The sequence below is a fragment of the Oryx dammah genome, unplaced genomic scaffold, assembly GCF_014754425.2.
Source record: "Oryx dammah isolate SB20612 unplaced genomic scaffold, SCBI_Odam_1.1 HiC_scaffold_12, whole genome shotgun sequence".
Taxonomy (NCBI): Eukaryota; Metazoa; Chordata; class Mammalia; order Artiodactyla; family Bovidae; genus Oryx; species Oryx dammah.
The window spans coordinates 51,665,377-51,684,031 of record NW_024070196.1 but is presented as its reverse complement, the minus strand read 5'-3'; the positions used below and the strand labels follow the sequence as shown (position 1 = coordinate 51,684,031).

General features: G+C 42.0%; 2 protein-coding genes across 4 annotated transcripts in view; both read right to left on the bottom strand.

Annotated features, from left to right (window-relative positions):
* The window catches only part of CDK2AP1 (cyclin dependent kinase 2 associated protein 1), a 21,061-nt gene extending 10,436 nt beyond the window's left edge, over window positions 1-10,625 (bottom strand). Inside the window, exon 1 of one of the 2 annotated variants that reach the window (XM_040250778.1) lies at window positions 10,611-10,625. The gene's annotated coding sequence lies outside the window, so the exon portion shown is untranslated. Of the gene's footprint in view, window positions 1-276; window positions 447-10,610 lie in introns of those variants that run through there. The other variant, XM_040250777.1, reaches the window with a different exon arrangement.
* Window positions 10,626-11,539: 914 nt separating this feature from the next.
* SBNO1 (strawberry notch homolog 1) overlaps window positions 11,540-18,655 on the bottom strand; it is a 56,321-nt gene continuing 49,205 nt past the window's right edge. Inside the window, exon 32 of one of the 2 annotated variants that reach the window (XM_040250615.1) lies at window positions 11,540-18,015. In XM_040250615.1, coding sequence (XP_040106549.1) covers window positions 17,873-18,015 — 143 coding nt within the window. In that variant the 3' untranslated portion in view covers window positions 11,540-17,872. The remainder of the gene's footprint in view (window positions 18,016-18,655) is intronic. The other variant, XM_040250616.1, reaches the window with a different exon arrangement.

Here is an 18,655-nt window from a genome sequence, read left to right as displayed (position 1 = left end):
CGCGCCGCGGCCGGGCGTCAGGGGGCGGTGCCGCCCGCGGCCGCGCCCCGCGCCTCCGGGCGCACTCGGCGCCCGCAACTTGGCAAAGTTTGGGGGGCTGGGGTCCCGGCAGTGCCCGAGGCCCACCTGGGTCCCTTTCTTCTGCTGCGCTGGCGATGCCTGGAGATTTGTTGCTGTACCGATTAATTTTTTCTTTTTTTTTTCTCTAAAGCTAGGTAGGATTGCGGAATTACTTTTTCGCCCCCCCCGACTGTGGGGGCAGGGATGGAAAATTACCTGGAGAAAATGGTGGCGAGTGGTATTTTTAAGCACGTAGATCATTCCAGACGCCGAGGTCTGGCTACTCCCCAGAATAAGATCAACCAATTCTTGACATTGATTTCAAATAAATTTCACGTCCCTGTCGGTATTAAGTGGTTGTTAACCCCTTGGCGGCCTAGACTGCTGTGACACTGGACAAAAGCCGAAGGCCTCCTCCCGCGAAAAACACACCGTCGCATCCACCTAATTTTGCATCTTAACTCGTTCAAATATTTAAAAAGCGCCTGCTGTGTGGCGAGCACTGTTCTAGGCGCTAAGACAAGAATAAACTTGACCAAGTTTCTTCTCTCCTGGAGTTTACATTGCAATTTTTGACCCTCTTCCTACCCCACCACAGCCCACTTCTCAAATCTGACTGAACTGCCATCATGAAATGTATTTTACATCAAATGATGAAGCTTTTGAAGGTATTATTTCTTGGAGTTCTCCTTAAATAGTAAATCTTGTCAAAAGACACAAGATGCCCACCCTTTTCTGCCATTTTTAATCGCCCTGCTTTGCAAATATCTTTTATTAGCTACAGACTTTCAGATACATCTGGATCTAGTGAGGATTCTTATTGCCCCAGAGGTAAAGGATACACCCATTCCCTCCCTCCTTCCTTTAGAAGTGAAGGTACAAGCGACATCCCTCTTCCCAGGATCCCTTGTGATCAGCTTTAGGCTGGTTCCATCGAGGATGTTCAGCGAAGTGTTAGTTCGGGGGTAAATTAACATCATCCTTTTCCTACCCTGCTCCCAGGGGACCAATACTCTAGAGTAGCACTGTCCAACAGAAAAGTATTGCAAACCACATATGTAGTTTAACAATTTAAATAATCACATTTCAGAAAGTAAAAAGAACTGATGAAATTAATCTTTTTTATTTAACATGATTTAAATATATAATGTATGAAGTCAATATATAATAAATATAAAGCAATTATTAAGATACTTTACATTCTTTTTCTGATACTATATTCAAAACCAACCGGGTATTTTACCCTTACAGCTCATCCTGATTGGGACTGGTCACATTTCAACAGTTTGGTAGCCACAATAGCCAATGGTTTACTTATTGGACCAGTACAGGGCTAGAAGCTATAAGCAGAGGGCTCATAGGCTGACAGACCTGGGGCAAAAATCCATGTCTCAGAGGTCTGCTTCAATCCTTTCTACAAATGTTGTGGGCCATTCTCTCCATATTGTATTTTTAGAATGATGTCCATCCCCTCACGGATCATAATTTTGGGTGGGGGGGGGCAATGCTGAGGGGTATGTGGGATGTTAGGTACCCTGCCAGAGATCAAACTCGTGTCACATGCAGTGGAAGCAGAGTCTTAACCACTGGACCACCAGGGAAGTCCCACCACAGATCATCATGGAAGAATATTTTTCCTTGTTTTTTAGATCTATTCATTTAGTGTAAAATTCACCCTTTAAAAATACACAGTTCAGTGGGATTTAGTATAAGCACAAAGTTGTGCAGTCATCAGCACTATCTAATTCTAGAACATTTCCGCCACCCCCAAAGGAAACCCAACAATAGTCACTCCCCATTCTTCACTACCCATAGCTTTAGGCAGCTGCTAATCTGCTTCCTATGCCTATGGATGTACCTATTCTGGACATTTCATATGAATGGATTCAGTTAAAATATGTGTATGGCCTCTTTCACTTAGTATAATACTTTCAAGGTCCATCTGTTTTGTAACATAGATCAGGACTATGTTCCTCTTTATGACTGAATAATATTCCATTGTATAGATAGGCCATACTTTATTTATCCATTCATTAGCTGATGGACATTTCATTCATTTTCACTTTTTGACTATTATGAATAAAGCTGCTATGAACATTTGTGTTCAAGTTTTTGTGAAAATGTTTTAGTTCTTTGGGGTATACAACCAGGAGTGGAATTGCTGAGTTACCTAGTAACTCTGTGTTTAACTTTTTGAGGAACTGCTATACTATTTTCCATAGTGACTATCATTTATATTCCTACAAGCAATCTGTAATATTTATAATTTCTCCATATCCTCACCAACACTTTTATCATCTGGCTTTTTTATTTTAGGCATCTTAGTTGGTATGAACTGGAATCTCATGGTTTTTATTTGCTTTTTTGTTTTTTGTTTGGCTATGCTGGGCCTTCATTCTGGTGGATAGGTTCTTTGTTACAGCGCTCAGGTTTAGTTGCCTTGTGGCACGTGGGATCTTAGTTCCCCACCAGCGACTGAACCTGCATCCCTGTATTAGAAGGCAGATTCTTAACCACTGGACCACCAGGGAAATCCCTGCTTTTCTTTTTGAATTTGGCTGAAGGGGCACTCGGGAGATTTGATCTTTATTGTGCCATGTGGGATCTAGTTCCCTGACCAGGGAGTGAACCTGAGTCCCCTGCATTGGGAGCTCAGAGTCTTAGCCACTGGCCCACCACAGAGGTACCCCCCTTTAACCTATTTTTTAATTTGAGTTTTTATGTTAAGTTGTATGAGTTCTTTATTCTGGATACTTGTCCCTTCCCAGATTTATAGCTTGCAAATATTTTCTCCCATTCTGTGGGCTATCTCTTAACTTTGTTTCATTTCATTTATTTATTTAGGCTGTGCTGGGTCTTCATTGTTTACCCTGGGCTTTCTCTAGTTGCAGAGAGCAGGGGCTACTCTGTTGCGGTTCCCAGGCTCTAGAGCACAGGCTCAACAGTAGTGGTGTAAGGGCTTACTTGCTCCAAGGCATGTGGGGTCGTCTAGATCCAGGGATTGAACCAGTGTCTCCTCCACTGGCAGGCGGATTCTTTTTTAAAAAAACGTTATTTATTATTTATGGCTGTGCTGGGTCTTCATTGCTGTGCAGGCTTTCCTCTAGCTGCTGCAAGTGGGGGCCACTTTAGTTAGGGTGCAGGGGCTCCTGTTTCAGAGCATCGGCTCTAGGTGTGTGGGCTTCAGTAGTTGTGGCACATGGGTGTAGCTCTTGTGGCTCCCAGGCTGTAGAACACAGGCTCGATAGTTGTGGCTCACAGGCTTAGTTACTCCAAGTCATGTAGGATAGTCCCAGACCAGAAATCGAACTCGTGTCTCCTGCATTGGCAGGTAGATTGATTCTTTACCATTGTGCCACCAGAGAAGCCCTCTTTTAATTTTCTTGATAGTTTTGGTACGAAAAGTGAAAGTCTCTCAGTCGTGCCCGACTCTTTGAGATCCCATGGGTTATACAGTCCATGGAATTTTCAGGCCAGAATACTGGAGTGAGTAGCCTTTCCCTTCTCCAGAGGATCTTCCCAACCCAGGGATCGAACCCAGGTCTCCCACATTGCAGGCGGGTTCTTTACCAGCTGAGCCATAAGGGAAGCCCAAGAATACTGGAGTGGGTAGCCTATCCCTTCTCCAGGGGACCTTCCCAACCAAGAACCAGGGTCTCCTGCTTTGCAGGTGGATTCTTTACCAACCAAGCTATGAGGGAAGCCCACAGTTTTGGTATAGAAAAGGTTTTAATTCTACCCACACTCCCCTCCAGCACCACATGGTTTGTGGGTTTTCATTCCCAAAGCAGGGGTTAAATCAAGGCCCCTGACAATGAGAGCAAGAAGTCCTAACCACTGGACACCCAGGGAATGCTCCAAAGTTTCTGATTTTGATGAAGTCCAACCTATCTATTTTTAAATGTCTACTTGCTTGTGGTTTGGGTATCATATCTTGTCAAAGGTCATGAAAATTTTCACCTAAGTTTTCTTCAAATAGTTTTTCTACTTTTTGTTCTTATATTTAGGCCTTTGATCCATTTTTAGGTAATTTTTGTGTATGGATTCATACACAAAATTCATTCTCTGCATGTGAATATCCAGTCAGTTGTCTCAGTACCATTTGTTGGAAAGTCTATTCTTTCCCCATTGCATGCTCTTGACACCCTTGTTGAAAATTAGTTGATGATGAGTGTGAGTTTATTTCTAAACTCTCAATTCTATTCCACTGATCTATGGACTCTATCCTTGTGTCCCTACTACACTGTAGCTTTGGAGTAGGCTTTGAATTTAGGAAGTCTGGGTGCTCCAACTTTTTCAAGATTATTTTGGCTATTCTGGGTCTTTTGCATGTCTCTATGAATTTTAGAATCAGCTTTTTTTTTTTTTTCCTACAAAAAAAAGTTGGAATTTTGATACAGCTTGTATTAAGTTCATCAAGTTAGGGAGTATTGCAATTTTAATTTCAATGTCAACTCTTCCAATCCATGACTACAAGATGTCTTTCCAATCATTTAGTTCTTTTCCTTTAATTTCAACAAATTTTTAAATAGTTTTCAGTCTACAAGCCTTATACTTCTTTGGTTAAATGTATTCCTAAGTATTTCATTATTTTTGATACATTTGTGAGGTTTTCTTAATTTTAGGTTTATCTTTAGTGTGTAGAAACACAACTTATTTTTGTATATTGTCTTCTATCTTGACACTTTCCTGAATTCACTTTTTAGCTGTAATAGTTGTGTCTGCATGTAGACTCTTCAGGATACTCTCTATATAAGATCATGTTATCTGCAAATACAGTTTTTATTCTTCCTTTCCAAATGCAATGCATTTTCTTTTACTTGCCACATAGCTCTGCCTAAAACCTCGAGGACAGAATTGGATAGAAGCAGTAAGAGCAGACATCCTTGCCTTGTTCCTGATCTTAGGGGTAAAGATTTTAGGTTTTCACCATTAAGTATGATGTTCACTGTGGCCTTTTCATAGATGTCTTTTATTAAGTTGAGAACATTCCCTTCTCTTCCTAGTTTGTTGAGTGTTTTTATCATAAAAGAGTTGGATTTTGTCAAATGCTTTTTTAGAATCAGACTTCCTTTTTTTAAATTTTATTTTTGGCTGTGCTAGGTCTTTGTTGCTGCACTCGGGCTTTCTCTAGTTGCACTGAGCAGGAGCTATTCTTTAGTTGCAGTGCCCAGGCTTCTCACTGTGGTGCTTCTCTTGTTGCGGAGCAAGGGCTCTAGGGTGCACAGGCTTTGGCAGTTGCAAAGCAAGGGCTTACCCGCCCCAAGGCATGTGGGATCTTCCTGGACCAGGGATCAGACTGGTATCCTCTGCACTGCAAGGTGGATTCTGAACCACCGGACCACCAGGGAAACCCAAATGCTGTTTCTTTTTTTAAAGTGATGTTTTATTTTTTTTTGTTGGTATATAATTGCTTTACAATACTATGTGAATTTCTGCTACACAACAAAGTGAATCAGCCATATATATATATATACACACACACACACACACACACACACACACATACGTGCGTGCTAAGTCACTTCAGTCATATCCAACTCTAAGCGACACCATGGACTGACTGCAGCCCACCAGGCTCTTCTGTCCATGGGGATTCTCCAGGAGAGAATACTGGAGTGGGTTGCCGTGCCCTCCTCCAGGGGATCTTCCTGACCCAGGAATCAAACCTGCATCTCTTACATCTCCTGCACTGGCAGGCAGGTCCTTTACCACTACCACCACCTGGGAAGCCCCAAATATACATATATCCCCTCCCATTTGAGCCTCCCTCCCACCTCATCCCAAATGCTTTTCCTACAACCATTGAGATCATGGTGGGAGGGGAGGATCCCCTTTATTCAACAAATATTAATAGTTATGAAGTGTTTACTATGTCTCAGGCACTACTGCAGCAACAGCAGGAGAAGGCCATCCCCATGTTGTGATGAAGCTTATCATGACAGGCATGGCTGCCCTGTTTAGCTGTCCCCTCTCACCCCACTACACTGGAGCCATTTCCTTACCCCTTGTCTCCCATGAGTTCTTCTTCACACCAAACTAGATTACGACCCTGGTGCTTGTTCATTCCCACATCAGAGCCTTTATCACACCAACTTGCCCTTGTGTTTCACTTGGCGAACTCCTCAAAGCCCAGCTCAACTATCGCACCTCTGAAAAGACTTCCCTGCTATTGCCCACTATTGCATTTGGCTGGTCTCCTTGAGTTTGAGCCACATAAAGCAAAGACCTGAATCCTTGAATGTCTAGTCAAGGCATATAGAACATTCCATAAAGGGCCTCAGTGTGTTCCTAGAAATGAGGCAAGGCAAGATCAATTCTCATTTGCATGTGGTAACTCCTGTTCACAACCTTCTTCCTGATCACAACTCACTTTCCATAAAAGATATGTTAGCTTCCTGGGGCTGCCATTATTAATTACTGGCTTAAAACAACAGACTTACTTGCTCTCAGTTCTGGGGGCCAGAAGTCTGCCCTCTTCCAGCTTCCAGAATGGCTACATGCATTCTTTGGCTTGTGGTCACATCACTCCAGCCCTGCCTTCAGATGGCCTTCTTCTCTATGTGTCTTCTCCCTGGCTCTTCTAAGAACACTTGTTACTGGATTGAAGACCCACTTTAATTAATGCAGGATGATCTTATCTCAAGAACTTTAATTACACCTGCAGAGACCTTTTATCCCCAAAAAAGTCACATTTACAGATTCCAGTGGGTAAGACTCTGCACTCCCAATGCAGGGGACCCAGGTTCAATTCCTGCTTAGCGAACTAGATCCCACATGCCACAACTAAGAACTAGCACAGCCAAAAAAAAAAAAAAAAAGAAATAAATCTGTATGAAACTCTCAAATAAGTCCCTTTAGCTTATTATTATTATTTTTTTAGCAAAGAAAGGTTTATTGCAGGGCCAAGCAAAGAGAACAGGTGGATGCTCAAACACCCTGAACTCAAGATAGGTCCTTTTAAATGAGTGGTTTTAGAATGATAAATGGCAACCCACTCCATTAGTCTTGCCTGGAGAATCCCAGGGACGGAGGAGCCTGTTGGGTGCTGTCTATGGGGTCACACAGAGTCGGACATGACTGACGCGACTTAGCAGCAGCAGTAGCAGAATGGACCCTTATTAGTTTAATGGGTATGTCACAGAATGATTTGCCAGGGAACCCAACAGATGAAGGAGAAAGCAGAATCCAGTGGAAAAGCCTCAGGGGATAAGCTTTAGCTCTGGATCCACTGTGAGCCAACTTAGGCCTCAAATAACTTGTTTAACCTATCTGGGCCTTAGTTCATCTATAAGATTAGAGAGGTTTGATGGGATGAAGCTCCAAGAATTCTCAAAACTCTTAACATCTTAAGAAAGCAGTCAGACAACATATGTACCATTTTTGCCTAAGGGAAAAGCATCAGAAAAGTCTTGAAATTGTTAGGCAACTTGATACCATTCTGGGGTCATCAGCTCCAAAGTGGAGTGAACCTGCCCCAGGTGGTAAGAAGGGAACTTGTAGGAGTTGAGGGTATATTTGAACTTCTATGTATGTGGGATTTACTGCATACATACTAGCACAGAAGCATTCACAGGACTTATAAATAATTTAATAAATTAACAGTGAAAGTATACTCAGAAATGCTTACTAGAATACGTGATCAAAGTCTTCCCTGGCGGTCCACTGGTTCGAACTCTGTGCTTTCACTGCAGGGGGCACAGATTTGATCCCTGGTCAAGGAACTAGGGTCCTGCAGATCCTGCATGCCACGGGGCACAGTCAAAAACAAACAAAACAAAAAGACTATGTGAGCAGAAACATTCGGAGACCACTGACCTAAGAATCTAGTTAACTAGGCAGTCAGACCCAGCAGTTTGATAACCAGACAGGCTGTGGGTTAAGTATCATGATTAACTTAGCAGTGACTCCAGTGTGGTTTATATCCTCTGGACAGTAAAACCATACTTGACATCAAGTTGAGTTTTGATCAGAAGTCTACACCCAAATTTATTAATTTTCAGTTATGTTTCTGCCATTATTTCTGTTTTATTGACCAGGAGCTGGCAAGCTTTCCTGAAAAGGGTCATATAATCAATATTTTAAGCTCTGCAGGCCACATTCTCTCTCACTGTGCAAGTCTGCCATTATAGCATAGCCTTAGATGATACATCAAATGATGGGCATGCCTGGATTCCAATAAGACTTTGTGAACACTGATATTTGAATATCAGGTATTTTTCACATGGTACAAAATATTCTGGGACTTCCCTGGTGATCCAGTAGTTAAGAACCCACCTGCCAATGCAGGGAACATGGGTTCATGCCAAGGGGCAATTAAGCCCGCAAGCCTAGAGCCCATGTTTCACAACAAGAGAAGCCACCATAGTGAAAAGCCTGCACACCACAATGAAAAGTAACCACCACTTGCCACAATTAGAGAAAGCCCACGTGCAGCAACGAAGATCCAGTGCAGCCATAAATAAATATAAAACAAACAAAAAAATGTACTTTTCAAACATTTAAGAAAATAAAAACTATTCTTAGCTTCTAGGGTCATTCAAAAATAGGAGACAGTGGACTGGATGGACCCGTGGACCATGGTTTGCCAATCCCTGTGTTAGACCTCAAAAGTTTGTTTAAGTCTGATCTGCAAACAGAATAATCCGATTTGCATAGCAATACCTCTGAACAGGAAACACACATGTAAAAACAGATACTGTGGACATAGCTAAAGGGAAATCCAAAAGTAATGCAGAAATTCAGAGAATTCTATAACTTATCTTGATCTAGGACTAGAGATAAAAAAGTACATTCTAGGGACCTCTTATGCCTCTAAACAGTGGACATCTTCACAGAACACTTGACTTTCTACTGAAGGTTCATGAATGTCTCTATTTTCTACAAGTAATAATTTATTCTAGTTTGCCTTTCTCCAGTAATTGCACATCCATCTTTGTGAGAATGAATCTTGCCTACAACCACAGATAAACAACAGAAGCTAGAGCATTTTTTGTGATACTCAAAAATTTACCCTCTCAAGTTCCCCAAGAAAGGATAGTGAAGAAACTGGCAAGAATGACTGCCTTGGAAAGGAGAATGAGGGCCAAGCGGGAGGAGCAGAGAGAATGTTCAGTGTGCGCTCTCATCTGCCTGTTGACTTGTCAGGTGCTGGCGTGACTTATTCAAGTAAACAACCAATCACAAACATAAAAATTAAGTGTTCCAGACTAATTTAATGTTCACCTCGCTGTCTTACCTTTGCACGCTACCTTGTGGTGACTCCTAACGGGATGGTAGCTTGAAACTGGCAGTGTGGCCCTCGCCTCTCCTAACCCAAAGATGCACTTGACGCCCAGAGTGGGCAGCTTTCAGAGGACAGAGCCAACTTGCCGAGAGTTGGGCTCTAAAAATAAACATTTTGCACATTTCTTTTAGCCTCCTTTCTCTCCATAAAGGCCTTCACAGATGGCTTCTTTACATCATGCTCTCAAATGACTAGCTGATAAATATTCATACTTATGGAAATCGTATTGTACATACTCCAAACCCCCTAGCCAGTTAACATTTGTATTTTCCATTATCTCAAGGGTGTTGCCCCCTTGTTCATGGGCCTTGTCCTCTATAAAACACAAATGTGCATGCAGACACACAGATCAGACACCAGCCTTGGCCTGTGTGTGACCGACTTGCTTAGAGGCAGTTTTTCCCGTCAAGAGGCCATGTCTGGAGACATGGTGGGTTTTCACTGTTGGCAGGGTGCAGGGCACGCAGTGTGTGCGACTGGTATCTAGTGGGTAGGCAACAAGGGTGCTGCTCAACACCACACGATGCACAGGACAGCCCCTGCCTCTCCCTGCCCCCGCCAAGTATGGACTGGCCTGACGGCCCATGGTATGGAGGCCCAGGGCAGCAGCATGTGAGGCAGAAAGCAGACCCAGATTACAGACGAATCCCTGAAGGGAATAAAGTCAAAGCACACTGGAACCGTTAATGGGAAAACTCAGTGAGGATGGCAGAGGATCTCCACAAAGACTGGCCTCTCATTTCTTCTTATTCAGATTAATACTCAATGTATTAAGATTATACATTTAAGAACAAGTTTTCTTTAAATCTTGACGCTCAATTTATAAATATTTTTGTAAGATTTCAGTTAAAATGTGAAACACTCCCTTTCACTTGTTCTTCAATTAATGCTCGGTTATCTCATGTGTTTGGGAGGCTGAATTCCCCTAAACACGAACACCATTTACAAATTTGATTAAATTCCCTTAAGCATTGCAAGCTACAAATTGAACATGATGCTCTCAAGCATTTCAAAGCCCACAAAGAGGACTCGCAAAAAAGCCAGACTCAACATTTTTTAAAATGTTTTTTAAAAAATACCTTTGTCCACATCTAGAGAACGAGTGAGTGGCATGGATCCCTGGTCCAGACCACCCCTGCAGTTCTCCAACCTCTGTGCTCATCTCATCTGTGAAGTGAATGCCAGCTCTCACATGGCATAGAGGTGAATAGAGGCAGGGAGGCTTAAACACACACACACACAGAGGACACAGGGATCTACTCACCATGCTGGGTGTCCTGTAGTATCTTCTCTCCTCTTCATCCCCAAATTCTCTGGCTTCCCATGCCCAGTGCAAGGATCTGACTGGATCTCTCGGCCAATCATTACTTCGCCATCCAAGAGCCCCAGAGCTCACCACCCTCCCCGTCTCTGTCCACCACAGGCTCCAGGAAGCAGTCTGGTGCCAGTGGATAGTGGCTCACCTCCTCTCCATTTTACCACACACCCCACACACAGTATTCCTGATGTTTCCTTCCTAGCTCCCATGGCCACCAGAACCTTCACCTAATCGCTTATTTGCTGTCTCTGACATGAGAATAACTACCCATGAAGAATCCCTACCAAAGAGAGCCATGTGACCTGATGCTAGACACATAGCAGTGACTTATTAAATACTTAGTGAAGAAATAGGAAATACAGGCACCAATTCCACAAGCCTTAGGAATAGAAAAGCTTTTCATCTGAGAACTAGCAGAGGACTGAGGACTATGGAAAGCACCCACAGTGACTGGCACACGCTAAGCTGTCTGCGGTAGTTTCCGTTTTGTTTTTCATCAGCAGAGCTCCAATCTCAGACTCACGGACTGGATGGCTGTGCAGCAGCAGGAATGAATTTTCAAGCCTCATATCCCCAAGTTCTCCAACACTGTGGCACCTTGCAGAGGACACCTGTGATCTGAGCCCCCCGGCCCAGGCAGCCCCCCGCCAACTCACTGAAGCTCTACAGCGGCACAGCCATTTGTTTTGCTCTAACAAGTGCTGGGTTGCTTTTTATCCTCATCATAAGAAGTTGTCTAGAATTCTTTTTAAATACAAAGCCAATAAAAAGTCCAAGCCCCCAATGGAAAGAAGCTCTCTAGGTCAGCGTGGTGAGCCCTGACACAGCTCCAACAGGTACTCAAGAGCCCAGTCAAAGAAAACACACCGATAAAAGCAGCATATTAGCCAGTTTAATTTATTTAAGAATCATACAAAAAAAAAAAAAAAAAAGAGAGAGAGAGAGAAACAAAAATCAGAAAACACAACAATAAAAAACTAAATACAGAATTTTGTTACGCTTCATGGTTGATCGTTTTTACTTGCAAGGGTATAAACCTTGCTAAATGCAGCCAATACATTTTTTTATTGCATGAGACCCAATTTTTTTTTAAAGTTACAAATCAAAATGGTTAGAACAATTGTTTCTGGACACTTGGTACTGTATCACCACAGAAGGCTGAAGAAGCAGTGCAGTATCATCAGAACAGTGCGTACCCTTCATAAACTGACGGACATTCAAAACAGAGTAGCAATATAAAAAGAGAGATTGTAAAAAAGAACACAACAGAAACAACTGAAAGAGTTTTACATCCACCTTTGTTTCAAATTGTCTTTGGATTCCATCACATGTTGTCTCAAGATGCACCATGTCAGATTAGTAAAGGAGGAAGATCTATGCCTAAGTACAAAAGTATCCTTTGCTCAGCGGGAGGTAGAACCTGGCAAAAGTTTTATTGCAGAGATACAGTGTACCTCTTCCCACCTCTCATGGTCGATGGTAGATACAAGTGGTTATTGAAAAATAATATCAGTAGTTTGCAAATTCAGTATAAACCATGAACGGGATGATTTTTTTTTTTTTTTCTGATGGCGGTGAGACTGCAATGTGCTACGTAGAAAATACAAGCTATCTGCCCCGTAAAGTGGAAGTCAGAAAGAAGGCTCAAGCTTCTTTATCCTCTTCAGTGCCACAAATACTGCCATAGCAAGAAAGGCCCTCAGGACGAGGGGATGGGTGGAAAAGTCAGGGAGTTCTCACTAAGGAGCCTGCAGACTGACCCTCAGCCCCAAGGAGGCCTGACCTGCAAGTATGGAAGACAGCCTACATCCCAGGTGGCACCCCTTGCTCAACTCTGCACTACAAGAGTGTGGCCTCAGCCTGACAGCTGCTGCTGCAAACCACGTGGTTCAACTGCTTCTTGGGAGTCAGAGAAGGAAAGCCTCTCCCAGAGGAGCTCACCTCTGACAGGCCCTCTTTCAAAACACACTAGGTTCCCAAGACTCACCTAAATACAGACAACTTCTAAAAGTCTACCAAGCTCAGAGCAACGAATGAAACGTGTACCTGAAGGAAAGACCCAAGAAATGCTCATGGTGTCTTTGCTGAAAGTTACGGAGGAATATTTTCTTAAAAGTACAAAATCTGTAGATAGAAACACAGTGTTTGCCTATTACCACAGTGGTAATGATCACCACTGTGAGCCACTCCTGGGTGGGTCCTCCTGGCAACACTAATCCAATTGTTAAAGAATGCCTCCAGCCCTCTCAGCTCCTAGGTTTACAGCCAATCTAGTCAAGATCAACTCAATAGCTCCCTGGTAGTGGGACAGCTCAAGGGATCCCACCAGCCTGTCCCCTCCACAGTTAACACACAGCATCGGCCCTTGAGGAAGCCTGCACAAGCAGCTGTGCTGCTCTACTCAGGAGGACAACTGTCCCTGGAAGTACGTTCTCTAACCTGCCAGTACGGACGGACACCAGCACATACTGGGCCTGTCTCCGCCCCTTAACTGGTGGGACAGAAGCAGATCACCCATGCTCACTGGAAAGTAAATTTCTGATTATTATTTGAAGGCTAAAAGGACAGACTCAACTTCTTTAAGAAACAGAAAATTTGCAGCAGCAGCAGCCCATACATCACTGTTCAGATCTACAAGATTTTCCTCTCGGCTGGAAAGCCACAAGGATGAAGGATGTGGTGCAGGCCTGAAAAATTGCAAGGGTAGAAACAAGTCAGGTTTACTGAAGAGTTGAGTTTAATCCCAAATGCACTGAAGAAGTTAGAGGAGCTTAAAGGAAGTCTTGGGAAGAAATTTTTTCAGGTGAAAACAGGCTCACTATAGCTTCCAAAGAGCAACATAAATGAGCATAGCTAGTCATATAATGACAGTATCAGAAATTGCACTCAAGTACATTCCCCCAATACAATGCATTGCACACAGTAAAAAATTTGTAATAAAAATGCAAAACACAATCAGGCATGTTGAAAAATATTAACACAAAACAGACACAGGAATTCTATAGTAAAGATGCAAAACCGAATTCTAAAATACATGAACAAATTCAACTAAAGTTTTTCATACGTTTCTAGAGCAAAAAAGAAAAAAATATATTATAAGAAGCCCCCTATGGGAAACCAAGAAAAGAATAAATAGAATTGGAGGAGGGAAAAGAGACAAACAAGTGGGTGGGGTCCCAATTTACAAGAAATATTTACATTCAGAATTCAAAAGAACTCACCATTTCTATATATACACATTATGTACATATATATAAGTACAGCGTAAGATTAGAAGGTGGGTTTTGGATTTCACCTCAAGTACTCAGAAAAAAATTACTAGCTAGCTAGAGTTGCAGGTATCTAAATGTGTTTCCTTCACTTATATGCCCTTAAAACGCATTGCCTTGTATTAGAATCCAACAAGGACTTTTTACAAATGGTTTTTGCTCAAGGCTATAGCCACAACATGGACTGCCTGCTGCATATCCCAGCAGCAAGGCGTGCACAGTGCATGCACCTGGGTATGGTGTTAGCCAAGGAGACCTCAGATATAGGAAGGATAGTCGACCAATGCCCACCACCACTGGGGTGCCTGCATTCACCAAACATCTGTTAACAGGTACCAGTTTCACAGCGCCTCTTTATGTAACACCATTCGTAGAAACTATTGAATGTCATTCAGGTACATTTTTTAAGAGAGTAGTTGGGTAGGGACTTTCCTTTTAACATCTAATCAAGAAAAGGACCCAAGGGAAAAATACTTTTCCTCTGTTCCTACTTTCATCAATTGAGATGCATCAACCATTTCTAATCTAACACTTTTCTTCCCCCTCCTTGGAAAGTGGAGGGGATTGAGGGAAAGATTCCCATTATACAACTCTAAGTGCTGTCCTGGTACCCTTGGTTGTCATCCCTGTTAGAAGTTGTTCTGATAGCATCACAAAGAGATTAGCAAATGAATGCCCCAGGGGGTACAGCCAGAAAATTATGCCTCTAAAACATTAATATTTCCCTGGAGTTTGGTAATCTAGAACTTTTACCTTTACAGATGAAGCAAGATAAAACTAAAAGGTTTTACTGTTGCAACTCAAAAAGGTTTCTGAAGTGCTAACTGGATTGGAATAAATATATATATACATACACACACTCCTACATTGCTTTGGATGCAGGTTCTTGCTAACTTATATACAGATGTGATGTAAAGATACTGAAGAGTTGTAGCGGCAATTTAGCAGCAGAAAGGGAAAATTGCTTAAGATATTTACTTTTTCATCAAGTTGTGTTTAAAACTACCTTATTAATACTTTTAGGAATTTGTATCATTGATACATATCTGGATAATCCCACTAAACTGCAGCTAGAGACCTTGTGGTATGGAGGATGCTAGATGAGGGGAACACTAACCTCCCCCAATACCATCTGAGCAGCTCTGGACTGGGAAAGTGGTTTTCAGCACAATCGGTACTGTAAACTCTGAAAACACGAACATGATTCATAACCAGATCTTTGTGCTCAGAGCCATATTGCTAAAAAGGGAGAAAAGGCATTACAGAGGCCAAATGGACTCACATACAGTTCAACAAGGTCCTTGGGTTCAGACATGGCATTCAGATCCTGAAATACAAGACCTGTTTTACAGAAGTTAGCTCTCGTTTGAGACTTGATTTTTTTTGACAGAGGAGGACATTGAATGCTGGGTTTCCCCATATTGACCAACCTAAAACTTGCTGACTTGGATAAGGGCACAGTGTAAAGGTCGTCTGTTCACCTCCACAGAGGAGCACGGGCAGAGGCCCCGAGGGCTCACGTGCACACCGCACCACCATGAGCGTGGGCAGCCGGCACCTCAGCTCCCCATCCGTTTACACGGCTGCCTTTCTGAGGTCTACTCTGAGAGTTTTCACAGGACTTACTTCTGGACCTTTTTAAAAAATGCAAAACAAAGCTGTTCTACAAAGAACAGGACATACACATCCCCTCTGTAACAAGATAGCAATTCCAAGAGCAAACGTTACATCGTGAATTGTGAGGGTCAACTAATTTCATATTAAAGAATCCTCATACTGAAGCTGCTTGGAAAAAACCATAACCTGCTTAAAAAAAAAAAAAGATGCCCGCACACACACAAAAAAGCAAAGTTGGGCCAAGCCTACGAAAGACAGTCTCTCTTCCACAACCCTGCCATTCTGTCTCACTGGAGGGAGCAGGATGGTTAGGCTTCCTCTCCACAGCTCTATCTCCCTTGGGGTGCTGATGGAAGCAGACTAGGCTCCTGATTTAAAAACAGAACTAAGTGGGAAGTTTTGGTGCAGGTGGACAACTCTGCTCCTGGCTGCCAGCTGGGTCTAGTGGCCCTAACAAGGGACACTGGTTGATATTCACATGGATCACTGCCTGAGATATAAGGATAGACTGAGGATAAAAGTTGCATCCACTGGGCAAAATATGCCAAAGAACCGAAATTATTCTCAATTTGTTCTTTTAGGCATCAAGAATAAATACATCCAAAGAAAGAAAACTTATGGTGAACGTGACCTAACTAAACTCAGGCTTGTAGAAACACAAGAGGATGACAGCTCTAGCTTACCCATCACTGAACATACATCTCACCAGATCCTGCAAGAAGTTTAGAAAGGAACAAAGGAGAACAGTTCAACTTGCACAACATTTGAAAGCACTATTATTTCACCCCTTCCTCAACACCACTCTGATTTTGTGGGGTGGGTTTGAAGCCAAAATCTAAGGCTACCTGGAATGTTGAGCAACACGCCGAGTTCTGCAGCATTTCCATCACAGGCTACTTCTGCAGGTGGTGAGGGCCTAAGCAAGAGTCCACTTCGGGTTAGTATAATAACTTTTTATTTGACATCTACAAGACTGTGATATCTTGCAGCTTTTGACCAGGTTTATACAATCTCATTTTCTCAATAGTGCAACCTGTGCAAGCAAAAAAAGTAAAGGGGAAAAAAAAGGAAACAAAAAGACCAATTGTCCCCTCACTTGTTTTTATAAACATCTATTATAGGCGAAACAAAACTTACCCATATTATAGATAAGTGTCTATTCACATTTGTACATTACCATTTTTAACAGCTTGAGATAAACTCTACAATGTCTTACAACACGTTAAACAATATTCAAGTTACTGGGTAACAACAATAACAACAAGAAATAAACATACAGCAGAAGCCTCAAGTGTTTCCTCATTGTCTAGTTTACAACTCAAGTACAAAGTTTTCATTTTTAAGAGTGACAAAGGAAATTAAGATAATGAAGTTAAAAAAAAAAAAAGATTGTTTGCAAGACAGAAGCCAATCTGTATTCCTTTCTACAACTATCTTTAAATTAAGAAAGATGTAACTTTAAGAAAAAACAGGCTTGTAGCCTTTTTTGCAGCACACATTAGGAATGCTATTAATACATTAAAATTAACTTTTAAGAGTTTTATCACCAAAAAAATGTGTGTACTCATTACCTCGACAAGAAACCTGGGGCAGGAAGAATGGGAGGAGGAGATTTTGAAGGGTTTGAAGCAATACCCAGGTATAAACACTATAAAAATGCAATAACCAATGCTGTACATCTACAAATGTTTCGCTCTGTTACTTGACTTCTGTGTTAATCTTGTTTACGCATGCTTTCAAAGACATGCACTGTCAGAACAAAAACTAGAAAAGAACCTGAATGCATGATATGCAACCTTTCATTTCATGCTTTAATAAACCTATTGTTTTAATAAGTTGGAAAAAGAAACCAATATATATTTTCTCTATTTATAGACTCAAAACACATGCATCCGGGGATAAGTCCCACAGCAATGGCATGGATGTACTGCGTTAACCCTGAGCACTGTATAACATAAAAGTAAAGCCAGTTTGGGAAGTTCCAAGCATTTTTAAACCAATTATGGTTCGCAGCTTTTAACAAACTCACAAACAAACAAACAGACTGACACATACACACACATACCCCTCTGCTCACCCAAAGTAAAAGCATACGGTAAGTACCATGGGAAAAGCACAAGGAAAGACAGATGTACCACTGTCGGCACTGCTGATTTTCAGTTTTGCTATCTATTCCAGGTTTGTCCTTATTCCCAAGAAAATTAACTAGAGAGAGCACAACTGAAAAAAAATTATAATTCTTTGGAAACTGTCCCTGATTTTTATGCAAATGATATGCTTCAACAGCATTTCAGATACATCCATGTTGAAACCTGTCTGTTCTTATGTGCTGCTCAAGCTGGCAATGCTCTGGGGGTGACGCTGCTGCCAGAGCTGTTTCTGCTGGACTGCAAGCTGTTGAGACTGGTCTGAAGTTGAAAGGAGATTTATAAGAGGAGACACACAATTTGCAGGAATGATCAAACCTGCAAGGAGAAAACAATTTATAAAGGTTGCATCCAGGAGAACTCATACTGTATTTTACAGCTTGACAGAAAATTCCAAATGATGTTATAATATTAAGTCAATGAACAAGATTCCATACACAAACTAAATGAATACTAAATAACTGAACTGGCCCCTTCAGAAGCAGCCTGATCCCTCAGCAGAATTACCCACAAATGCCTGAGCACATTCATGTGTCTAGGGCAATACCACCTACCTGCTGAGGCAGGAGAAAGCCAGATACAGGATCTTCCTAGCCACTATCTTTGTAGTCTAGAAACGCACAAGCACCACCTTCTTTGGTATGTACTAATGTACCAGAGAGACTCCAGATAGTGGCTACAAATTCAAATGCACACTGAAACACTAACTTCTAAGTGGAAAAGTGTGGAAGTCAGCAAACTGGACAGTGTATACATCCTATATAAGGGAACCTGAACTCTCATGTGGGAACAGGGGCTCAATACTCCAGGCTTCTCTGTAGTATAATCTTTATAAAAAAAAAAACACAGAAGATAGAAATCCATTCTTTTGATTTTTTAAAAGGTGGCAACTAAGTCAACTGAAATCTGGCAACCAAAAATACTTGAGGATCAAAAAAATGCTCATGGACTGACTGGC